At 34.4% G+C, this 13,123-nt stretch overlaps 1 protein-coding gene across 1 annotated transcript; it reads right to left on the minus strand.

Annotated features, from left to right (window-relative positions):
- On the minus strand, nt 9,184-11,952 carry LOC105155568 (putative cyclin-A3-1). The gene is made up of 7 exons (XM_011071458.2): nt 11,291-11,952; nt 10,589-10,821; nt 10,342-10,494; nt 10,214-10,247; nt 9,979-10,128; nt 9,754-9,888; nt 9,184-9,658 (listed from the first exon to the last, which is right to left on the minus strand). Exons 1-7 carry the CDS (start codon nt 11,654-11,656, stop codon nt 9,569-9,571), a joined length of 1,161 nt encoding a protein of 386 aa, XP_011069760.1. The 5' UTR covers nt 11,657-11,952; the 3' UTR covers nt 9,184-9,568.

Genomic DNA, 13,123 nt, shown 5'->3' on the forward strand with positions numbered 1-13,123 from the left:
TGCAATGGTTGGATTTTTTTTTTTTTTGTTGTTATGTATGTTGGTAGCTTGAACAATTAAGTTATTATGCATTATTTAATGTTCTTATATATTACTAGATGACCTTTTAGTAATGGTCAATTATGTGTAAAATGACTAATGGATATGCCTTTTTTACAAGTAATTATAGTTTATGTTATGTTTAAATGTGTAAGGATAAAAGCAATAAAAATGCAAACTAAATTGCACAAAAGAAATAAATTAAATTGCAATAAAACAAGAAATATACACAAATGCACTGGTTTTGACAAAAGTGACAAAAGTCTTCTTACAATACCTAGCAATATTTTGTTCCTTGAAACTTCACAAATTTCTCTTACCAATACAAGCAAAAAACTGATGCTATACAAACCAAAAATGGCTATCAACAAGTCATCAAAAATATGTTGCTATACAAGCCAAAAAAGTTATTGCAATTGCATCTCATTTTTCCTTCTTAGTTATTTTCTTCTTCTTCTTTTTAGTTGCATCCAATGCTGCACTTAAGTTTGTCATTGTGACAAAATTCTTTCCTCCTTTTGTGAGATAAGGGACTCCACTAACAGAAGATTGGTTCACTTTTGAGCATTGTGTAAAGTTGTGGAGCATGTGTTCACTTGTCTACAAAAAATCAGCTTAATGAGATGAACATGAATTAAGAAAAATGAGTTTAATGAGAACATAAAATTTTTTTTACCATTCCAATGGTATTTGACTGAGAAGTTGCAAGATTTGGTCCAGAGGATGACTCAATGAATATAGATCTTGTAAGTCTCCTTGACTGCACATAAAGTAACATTAGTTTCAACTGCATAATTAATGGCACTACATTATATTTCAACTTACATCAGAATTTGCAGAAACTCGTTTCATTTGACCTTACTTCATGGATTTTCTTGTGGACTTCCTTGTCTGTACATAATATTAAATCAAAGTTAGTGATATCAATAATTGTTAGCTGCATTAAATTAAAAGACTTACAGTTTTTTGTGCGGCCTTTTCAATAACTGTAGGTTGCATGCTTGTCACGGGTTGGTCCTTCTTCTTCCTTGCACATCCTTTTTTATTGTGGCCTGTTTCTCCACAGTAATGACACTTCACTTTGTATGGTTGCCTCTTCATTTTGGTGATCTGATTCCTTTGGCCTCTTATCCTTTTTTTCCCCTTGTTAGCTGACTCACCATACTCCAATCTTCTAGCTCGTGCAGGTCTTCCTGCACCCCTTCCAAAGTTGGGTGGAAGGAGTGGGATAAGTCCACTTTTCTCCCAAAGATTAGGGCCATTAACAGGTAAAGTTGCATGCTTATACACCTCAATGAAAGTTGCCACGCTATAGCAAGGATTAACAAAGTCCTCTGGCTCTGAGGATTGAATACATATGGCACTCATTCCATGTTTGCATGGAATGCCTGTTAGATCCCATTTTCTGCATGTACAAGTGTGGTTTTGCAAATTAACAACATACCTAGCACCATCATAACAGGACACTTCATAATGCCAATCGTTTGACTTGATTGGTATACAATCAGTAGCTTTGTCAATGTTTTTTTCAACAATTTTTCTGATTTTAGGGCAGATTTTTTTGTCTTGCCATTTTTTTCTGGCCCTGTCTTTCAATTCTGAAAGTTTATTCATTATCCATTCCCTGATCCATTCAAGCATCGTCGTGATTGGTTTCTCTCTGGCCTCAAGAATGCTACTGTTAAATGTTTCACAAATGTTGTTTAACAACATATCACACTTGGAAAACAATTAAAATAAACGGGCAAAAGACAATTTTCGTCCCACAACTATAGGTCATTTTCGTTTTAGTCCCGTAAGTTTCTAGGATTTCAATTTGGTCCCGTAAAACTGAAATATTCGCAATTTCAGTCCAAATTTGGCCGAAAAATTTTGTGGGTCACCGAAAAAAGCTGATGTGGCGCATATGTGGGTCATGTGACTTTTAAAATTGGGGGCTCGATCCTGATTGGCTGGAGAAGCTGATGTGGCGCATATGTGGCGCATACGTGGAAATTAAAAAAAAAAACGACTGATCTCAAAAGAATGGCAAAGATGGAGGACGGCTTTTGTCGGATCTTTGCACAGAGGTGACCAAAATTGATGGGACTGGTCTCAAAAGATTCGCCAAAACGAGAGGCGTTCAACGATGGTCTTCCGAGCCGGTGGTTCGTTCAGACGAAAGAGAAAACGCCGGCGGAAGGTGCAGTCGCGGCAGACGAGGACTGAGATCTTCAAAACGATAGATCTTTGCACCTAGGTGATGAAAATGGATGAGACTGGTCCCATTAGAACCGCAGTGAGAAGACGAATCCAATGGTACCAATCCGTGATCGTGGGTCGTCCTGTCGCAGGCGAATCGACGGGAATTGTCCGCGGCGGTCAATTTCAAAGCCCAGTCGTTGTCGTGGTCGGATCGCAAAATTGGTTGAGGGGTTTTGTTCTCCTTACTATGGGTAATCGAATGGTATATGTGGTGGCTAGAAATTCCAAGTAACGACGGCGGAATTGAAGAGAGAAGGTGGCGGCGATTGGCAGGGATTTCACGACTTTGATTTCCCGTCGGTTTTTTTTGTTTTAATTTCTACGTATGCACCACATATGCGCCACATCAACTTCTCCAGCCAATCAGGATCGAGCCCCCAATTTTAAAAGTCACATGCATCGCATGTGACTTTTTCCGGCGACCCACAAATTTTTTCAGCCAAATTTGGACTGAAATTGCGAATTTTTCAGTTTTACGGGATCAAATTGAAACCCTAGAAACTTACAGGACTAAAACGAAAATGGCCTATAGTTGTGGGACGAAAATGTGTCTTTTGCCCTAAAATAAACCCTGCTTCAATGTGCTGGAGGCTTGTCACTCAGCCATTCAATCAATTTAGGATCTAGTTTAGCAAATTCCTCCATTCTGAAATTAAATTCACTCACTGTTGTGGCCTTTGCAGCACTCCACAATGCTTTTTTAAAAGCTAAGCCTCTAAATCTAGCAGTTTTCATGTTGCCATGCAAGTGCCTAACACAGAATCTATTATCTGCCCTAGGAAACACACTTTCAAATGCAGGAATCAACCCTTTTTGTTTATCACTAATAAAAGTGTATGTATCATCCCTCACAATATGCAAATCATCCTTTAACAATTCAAAGAACCATTGCCATGCTTCCCTAGTTTCTCCAGAAACCACAACATAAGCCAAAGGGTACAAATTATTGTTTGGGTCAATAGAAATTGCAGTTAGCAAAACACCTCCATAGGGACCCTTTAGATGACACCCATCTACCCCTATCACAGGTCTACAACCAGATAAAAATCCTTGCCTCAAAACATCAAAGCACACATAGAATTTAGAAAATTTTCTCTGCCCATCATCCCCATCTGTCATTACCATCATCACTGTGGACCCAGGATTACTGCTTCTTAATTCTGATGCATAGTCCCACAAACAATCAAATTGATCTTCAGCTTTGCCTTCAATTTTGTCAATTGTTTTTTTCTTTGCTCTGTATGCTTGGTTTCTTGATACATGACATCTAAGTTCTTTAATCACATCCTTTCTAAACCCCTTCACATCCTTTTAGGTTCTTTTTTCTCCTCATCAGAACCAGCAACAGAGTCAAAATCATCTCTACTTCAGCATACATCATCACCTGATGTTGTATCCTCTTTGTCAGATGATTCAACCTCCCCCTGACCACTTTTCTCATCCCCACAACCATCTGAATCATCACCCTCCCCATCATACTCAGAATCCTCTAAACTATCACTCTCATCATCCCCTTCCCCTTCACTTACCCCATCATCATCATTACTTACCCCAATCTCATCATCATCACCTGCCCCAGTACCCTCCCCCTCATTATAATCTGCATACATATCCACTAGTCTGCAAACCTCATCCCATTCTACTTCATTCAATTCAGAATCATTCCCATCATCCACTACTACCCCCTTCTCTTTTTGGACATTTGTTTGCATTTGGGGTTCAATATTAGGGTTTGAGGAACCAAGCTGACTATTTGGGGTTTCTACGCACTCCAGATATAACGTAAAAACTTTATTTTTGGGACTGTATGCTTCAGTAAATTTGATAATATCAGTTTGATACTTGAGTTGTGTAAATTTGTTCAAATGTAGTCTGTAAAATTGTTTAGGCCCCATGTAATCCAACTTCTCACCAAGTTTGTTCAAGTACTCCACAGTAACATTAAATACATCCACAAAGTCAAACTTACTTTTAATTCCACTCACATATTCAGGTTTAGGTCTACGAATAATTGAACCCCCATGATACATAATGATAGTGATAAAAAGGTTCATTCCCTGAAAAATATAAAAAAAAGGAAAACAAAAGAGCATGCATCAGAAAAAGGGACCACAATACACAATAATTTATCATCCTCAGAAACATAAAATATGCCTTTATTCTGAGAAACAAATGCATGGACCACATGTCTTTATTCTCAGAAACTGAAAACAATAACATCGGAGACAAAAAAATATGTCTAAAAAACAACACACACACACAACAACATATGGACAAAAACAAACCCATTTATCCTTAGAAATCGAAAACAATAACATCGGGGGACCACAAAATATCTCAAAAACAACATACACAACACCATATTTGTCGTAAGCCTTCGAAATTATTTTAACTACATTCCCCAAACAAACACAGAGAAGTGTAAACAAAGAAACATACGTATAGACATATATGCATATACGCACACACCTAGATAGCAGAAAATCACCAAACAGAGCAACAGTGTTAAATTTCAATTAAATGGAAAAGGTAAATCAAGAAGCAATTGCTTCCATCATGAAAAAGTCATCCTATTTCATAAGAACTACTTTACGGCAATTCAGCAATTGGCGCAACTTCAACTTAAATACATCTGATAGTATGATAATGCATCTTCATTAGTCATTGCAATGGAACAAAGAATAACTCTACGCTCCCAAAGACACAGCCTCAGTTGGATTAGGATATCATTGAAATCGTAAAAAGAGTTTGCAAGTTTACTAACCGTATTTCTCGTACTTAGGGTCTGGAAAATCGACGAGCACTTGGTGTCTCAAGCTCATCTTCCTTCCGCCACTCTTTGCTCCAAAAACTGGGATGATTGTTTCATGGATTTGGGGGATTAGGGATTTAGGGATTTTGTTTTCTGGATTTGGGAAAAAGGGGAGAAGAACGTATTTTGCCTTCGTCTGAAATGACTTACTAGTTGACCAACATGGACCATACCAACTGACTAACAGCATGTGACAGTCACGTGCCGTTTCCGTCAGTTTTTAACGGCGCGGGACTAAAAGTGTTAAAAAATTAGGGTTTTGGGATTGCAAGTGTTGAGCACCTAAAGCGCGGGACCAAAAGTGAGAATGGCCCTATCTAGTGGGACCAAAAGTAAAATTTTGCCAATATTTTGTTCCAAAACTTGTGGCAATATAAGAACGAGGTTTGTTCTTTGAAATAATTTGAAAGAAAGGTATGACTACCAGAAAATCGTAAAATCTTCCAAAAGCTAGCTTTGACTAGATGCGCTTGAGATTGTAGAATTTTAAAATTATAAGTGACTACAATTTAGCTATTTTTAGAATCAGTTCTCAATTGAAATTGTGGGGAGAAAAAATCACTTAATAATATGTTAGAAAATATATTTACTACGTTTTATGCATCCAATATGCTCCTGCCATAGCAATATCGTAAAAAACGTTTCACGAAATATTTTATTGATTTCTTATTTTCTGGTGGCTAAATAAAATAATGATCAGTTTTTGTTGAAAAATCATGAGTCTCAGCCTGCTGGTTCTGCTCCATTCCCTGGAGTGAATGTAGCAACATACAACTGCTATAGTCATGAACCATATCATGGCCGTGGTCGTGGACATCATCGTGGCAATTCTAAGAGCACATCTTTCCACCAGAATGGAAAATGTTGAAGGAAACATTGAGAAGGAAAACAGTAGGCAAAGTAGCAAATATGTGGAGAATTTATATTATCGTTCTAGTGGTGAAAGTCATCGGTCTTGTACCTATCATACAAAATCGCCAGAGAAAAAATAATAAAATTGTTGAAAAACTACTGCATCGAATTCAACGATGAATATTTTTATTACTAAAATACTTTTATGAATAAAAAACATTCTTGTTCTTGTTTGATAAAATATTTTTATTAATAAAATTTTTAAATTTTTGATATACTAAAATTATATTAGTATAATATCAATTGTTTCTTTTCTAATACAAAATGAAGAGAAGGGTTATTCAGTAAAGTCACAAAAAATAGTCTTTTGTTCTGAATTTATTTTCTCATACCAAACAAGTATAAGTATTTGAAATTTCCTTTTATTCCAATTATACCAAACAATTTGAAGGAAAGTATTATTCTTTTCCTTCCTCTCCCCCTTTCACTTCCCTCCACCTTCGCCTTTTCTATCAATTGAACAAGAAGAACCCTAAAAACTTTTAAAATCTCCCGTTAAAATAGAACGAAACTCTTAGACCCCGTTTACTTATAATATTTAATTAAGTGGGTGATAGGACTATCTTAAATTAAATGAATGATTAAAAAACCCCGAATTGTTTATTAGCTATTTACTATGGTGCACCATAAGTGTTGGATTAAAAATTATCCAATGTTTACTTTGGTTGATTAAAATAATTTGTAATCCAAATGACAAGTATGCCCTTGGTTGGCCAATGTTTTAAAGAAATATTTCATGAAAAATTTGAGCATACGAAGACAACTCCATTTTCTCCAAATTTATTGGAGCCCTAGAATTGAAGATGATTTGTTGACGTCGAGCCTGCAACAATTCAACTCGTTCTAGGTAATCTGTAATTTTATTTACATAGTAGAAGCTTTTTTTGTATTTAACTATCTTGAATCGTGCAATCTTCGTTTTCTTTTATTCTAATGTGTTCTAGCGTTGGGTATGTAGAATCTGAAATATTTTTTGAAAAGTATTTGACCAATCCTATAAAACCCTTGAACTCCTCTTTGAAAAATCACAATTACTAGTTTATTGATGTTGTTACAAGAATATTGTGGACTACAGCAAATCCTAGACGGAGGTTCCGTGGTTGCCTTGGGTCTAATGTTAGTTAATTGAACGTGAATTAGTATGTTATATCAGTATTTTTTTAAATTATAAATATATATGCCAAGCCATGGTTTATTTGGCAGCAATTAATGTGACTTTCATCGTTTTCTTGCGAGAATGCAGAGTGCATATGTGGGACTTCGAATGGATTGACCCTCCAATGTATGCCCGAAGGTTGGTTGTGATTTTTAGGTTATTAAAGAAGCTTAATGTGTATGAGAAGAAACTTGAGAAAATTCCATTGTTACGTGCCGAGTTATGCAAGACATATACTGTCAAGCGTACGTTTGTAATTATCTTTGATGAAACTGATATTATTTAGTGTGATGTTGTTTATGGTTATTATTGTAATTCTCTATTCAAAATGAGGGGCATTTAAGTCTTTTTGCGAGGCTACTAAATGGCTGATAACTCAATTTGGCAATAAGGGGTAATGTGCTCATTTTCAATATCACAGGCGGATAAATTGCTATTCACCCATTATTTTATTTATACAACCTAATATAGCCAAGTAGACGAGGCCTTATTGAATATGTTTAGGTGGTCCGTTGGCTTTAATAAGTAAACATCATTGTATATTATGAAATTAAATAAGCTTGTATTTGAATTAAAGGATTTGAATTTGTGAATTTGAAATTTTTAATAACAAACCTTTGAATTTATTTGAATAATTCTAAAATTTAAGATTGTATTTTGATTGCAGGACTTTAAATTATGAATTTCAAATTTTTAATAACAAACCATTCAAATTTGTGTGGATAATCCTAAATTTAAAATATTTCAAATCCTTATTAGAACAGTGTATTGTTGAATATTGATGAATTTCAAATTATTTTTTAATGAGACCATTTGAAATTATTTCTCCAATTCCTTTCCTCAAATTTAAATTCATCAATCCAATTAACTTACAATACATTTGGATTTGAGGGTAGGAATTGAAAAAATAATTTCAAATAACTCTCCATTTGAAAAATATTTGAAATCAATCAATATTCAAGAAAGATATAGTTCAAAATTAGAATTAAAAATTTTGAAATAATTTAAATTTAGAATTATTCAAACAAATTCAGAAAAATTATTATCAGAGATTTGAAACCCACAATTTTAAAATTTTCAATTCAAAAGCAAAATAAAAATATTTGACAATCACTGGGCTGCTCCCATTTTTTTTTTTTTTTTGATAAAAATGTTGAATTACATCATACAATATATAGGTAATGATACTGAACATTATCAAGTAAACTCCAACTTAAGACTTGTGCCTGGTTAAGAATCTTGGGACCTCAATCAACTTATGGTTGGGACAAAGACCTTCACAATTACAAGTGAATTTGATCACACCCAACAATTATTGTTCCAATACATCATACAATATAATTACGAAAATTTTAAAAAATTATTTGATGTAATATTAAATACGTGTTAAGTATGGACACAATTCGGACATACTTTGAATACAATATTTGTATGTCCGAGAATATAAAATAAAATAAAAATAAAAATAGAACACGGCATCTAACACGTCTGTTGTCAAGTCCGACACATGTTTGGACACATTTAGGGATTTTTTTATAATTTTAAAAAGTTTTGAGTTGTTTTATTTTTTTTAAAAAAAAGTTTTGGGTTTAATATATAAAAAAAAGGAATTAATTCACTCCACTAAGATTAAAGTTTCATGATGAAATTACTGAAAATTCAAGAGATGGTGACGATGATCTAACAAATTTGAATTATTAAAAGTTTTTCATTGCGTACTTTTTAAAATAAATTAATTATATATACTTTTAAAGCCACATATAGTAAAAAATTTAAACGTAAAACATGCTTTATTTTATATTTTGTTTTGTTATTTTTTATATTGCATACTTTTATTTTATTAGAGATAGAGAATATATGTGATAAAAAAAAAATATTATATATGATTGTGTCATATCCTAATTTTTTTATATTTTCTATCATCATATCTATATAGTATCGTGTTTATGTCACCCGCTTTCGTATGCACCATAGGGTACAAAAGTTATGAATTAAGCGTTCAAGGCTGTTGAAGAACAAATGCAAACAATTCGGCATATACATAGAAGCACAAGACTCATACCAGGAACCAATATAGGAATAATGTATCAAGAAAACAAAATTTAGTGAGACCTTTTGAATTAGGTCAACAGAAATCGACGACTTGAGCAATATATGAAAACTTTCTAGTACTATGGACTACAGAGGAAATCTCCAGAAAACCTGTAGTTGCCTATGTTAGTAATGTCTATCGTTCTACTAATATAATCACTTGTTTCAAATGGATGCAAAACTGCTCAAAAACGGAGCTCTTACGAAGATCGATCCAGCAGGAAAGCTACACAAGCCCGCATTTCATTGACAGTGTCAGCAGTGGCAGATATCTAAGGCGAAGTTTTATATACATTTCCAGCAATTTGAAGGCTTCAAGTACTTGGCCTAATCCGTGATTTGATGTCTTCAAAAAAGGACTCTGGTACTTCTGAAGGTGTTGAAAGTGTTGAGACGCATTTGAACTGTTGCCAAAGGAACCATTGCAATATTAGTACACTGGTAATCAGACAACTAAAATTGGCACAGAGTGAAAAATGGATGAAAGGTAAATATAGACCTTTTGTTGCTTGTATTTCTCCCTCACAGCAACCAAAGCACTTCCTCTTCGACTCATTTGCAAGTCATGAAGGATACACACGCATTCTTTCAGATCAGCAGCTTCGTATCCTGAATGACGTTGTAAAGCTGAATTCTGTAGAAAGTGAAACATTCATTTTAGCAAAAGAAATGAAACTGATCAATTTTATTTTTCAAAGCATTCTTTGGTGTATCAAATCTATACCCAAGGATGTAACTGAGGTTGGAGCGTAAATCTTGACAGGAATATGACTGATGCGGCTACCAAAGAAGGCAAGAATTTCACACATCCATAATCCAGCAAACTTAACTCTGCTAGATAGCCACCCAAGAACTCCAACTGCTCACTGGAACTCTGTCGAAGTCAATATACACATCAGAACCACTTATATTTAATTTGAATGGAACAACAGAGAATTGTTCGGTAAACATAAGCCCACCTCATAATCTTCTTGAGCAATCTGGGTGAACTTTCTGCAATCCCAACAAGAAGCGAGCAACCCATTTTAGCCAAATGAATTGATTACATAACAACTGAGAACAGCATATCCATTGAATTGGAATTTACCTGAGAAACGTCTTCATCGTAGGATTGCCCATTTCAAACTTAAGGGATTTGAGCACATCAGCCTCCATCTTTACCACATCTTCCATAGTGTATGTGTTATCTGTGATGTAACAGAAGTCTTCCACATGTGGAGGACTGATCTCCTCATATTTCCTGTAAATGACAACCAACAGAAGAATAATTGAGTAAACAGAACAGAAGATCTTTACTCAATGAGGATATCTGATATCAACTGCATGGTCCTTACGAGGCAATGAGCATTGAGGAAACACCAAGAAGCTGAAGCCTTTGTCTATTGATAGCATTCACGGACAAGAATCTGTCGATGTAGGAAACTGTTAAATACAATGTATCTGAAAGAAGCTTGTACTCCTCTGCAACCTCAACTAGCCAATCTATTAAAATTCCTCTCATGTTCGCGGTCACATCTTTCTGAACTTTCTCCAAGTAATCTGGCAATGGCCTTCTCTTGGCCTCCATCTGGACCAAAAAACTCAGATCAATTATGACCCCAAAATAAAATTTGCATCCAGTGTATGATCGAAACTAGCATCATTAATCAATATACCAGTGCTAAAGCAACAGCAAGATTATCCGTTTCAATTTATACGTTACTACAAAAGAAAAGTACTAACTCAACATCCTACATCAAAATTCATCAAGCATATAATCAACTACTAACTTATCTATCATCACGTTTGGATTCTTTGACACTAATGTGAGTATTCAAAGCATTCTAAATCGAATCACCAGTTGAATCCAAAGGGTTAGAAAAACCAATGAACTAGGAAAAAATTAGGGCAAACAACTTTTCAACATCCAACCAAAGCCAACATTTAGTCGATCATAAATCCAAATCCAATCTCCCAATCAAAACAAAAACCCAGATGCATTCAAATCTTACACCACATATAAGTTCCAACCGTAAGGCTACTCCAATTAAACTCACCTCCATATTATGAAGATATTCATATATATCAGAAACATAAGCTCCACACATCTGTGGGTCATCAGATTTCATATCCAGATCAATACCAGAATCCTTTTCCTCCTTCGTATTCTCCGTTTCCTTCACAGTCACTTTCCCTTTTCTCACATTCCTCTTGGACTTAAGTTTCTGCTTCTCATTCTCAACACCAAGCTTCTGATTTTTACCCAAACCCACGTCTCCTGAAGGCAAAACATTCTGAATCTCCCCCAACACCACTCTCTTCTTCTTGTTCTGCTGCGGTTGCAGCTGCTGCATTGCCTCCTCCGCAGCTCTCTTCTTCGCCGCCAGGCGGGTGACTCTCGTGCAGTTTTCTTGGGCAGCCATTGTAGAGTACCAGAAATGGACTCCAAGAAAACTACACAGAGGAAAAGAAAGAGATTGATCGAATTGTTCTGACTGTGAGTGTGAGTTGCTTGGGCAAAAGGGTTGGAGTATATAAGCTAGAAGATAGGGGATAGCTAATAAGAACCGCCATCGCCACCGAGTGTTTGAAAAAATTCGAGTGAGCGGGCGATGTTTGCTCTAAATTCTTGGATCCAAACTGAAAAGGGTTTTAGATTTGATTTCGTTTAGCTTTAGGATGCGGGTTTTTCATTTTTGAGAGTGCGCCCACCATTTTGTTTTTTGTTTCGAGACCCGGGCTGCGTCTAAAAAGTTTCGAAATCCGAGGATTTGGGATTTTGTGATGAATTTCGCGGTTTGCATTCGGGTTTGAATTTGGATTTATTTTGGCACTAAAGTTGCTACTGGTATTTTTAGTAGGGATAATTACACTTTTACTCACTAAAATTTGATATAATAATATATAATTTTTTTGTTAATTTAAAAAATTATATTTAGCATTCTTTAAATTTATTTTTATTTAATAAATAAATTTTTTGTTAATAAAAAATCATCAAATTTGCTGATATTAATAAAAAAAATCAAAAAAAAAAACTATACGTACCGCTAGTTGACGTATTACTGATTTATTGCAAGTCAAATAAATCTCTTTATGAGCAAATTACTTTCATATGCAGGGGTGTTCACGATTTGGTTTAACCGTCAGAAACCCAATCGAACCAGAAAATTCAGTTTCATTAAAAAAGAAATCGATTTTTCAGTCGGTGTTTTTGTTTTTTTTTGTTCGGTGTTCGAATCGATCCGAAAAACTGGATTTTTTTTATTTATCTTAATTTTATTAACATTTATATATATCTTAATTTTATTAACATATATAATATATTATATTATATAAATATATATTATATCATATTTATATTTAAATTATACAAAAATATATAACTAAATTGAGTCAAAATTGAGAGAGTACTTGGGTTGATTTGATTTCAAAATTTTAAATTGCACATTTTATTATTATAACATTAATAGTAAATATTTTAATAGTTGGTATTTATCACCAAAATCCAGTTAAAATGTAATTATTATAACATTAAGAGTGGGAAATGTAATTTATTCATAATTAATTATAGAGGATTTTAATTTTGGTCCTATTAAAATCAAATTTTACAATTTGATTCTACAATTTAAAAAAATTGCAGTTTTACAACAACTTTGGCCATTTTATCCGGCATCCTCAATTTGAGTGCGTCATATGCAAATTATGTGATTTTCTAGGAAAATTGGCACGAGTTGTCCAAAATTGCTATTTTTTTTTAATTACATGACCAAAATTACAAAAAATTGATTTTAATAGAATCAAATTTGACACCTATTGCTACAGGACGAAAATTGATTTTCCTTTCTAGGAGTAAAGTCCAGGAAAAAGGGGTGGCAGTTTGGTCCTGCTGA

The sequence above is a fragment of the Sesamum indicum genome, linkage group LG2 (assembly GCF_000512975.1).
Source record: "Sesamum indicum cultivar Zhongzhi No. 13 linkage group LG2, S_indicum_v1.0, whole genome shotgun sequence".
In the NCBI taxonomy this organism is placed as follows: Eukaryota; Viridiplantae; Streptophyta; class Magnoliopsida; order Lamiales; family Pedaliaceae; genus Sesamum; species Sesamum indicum.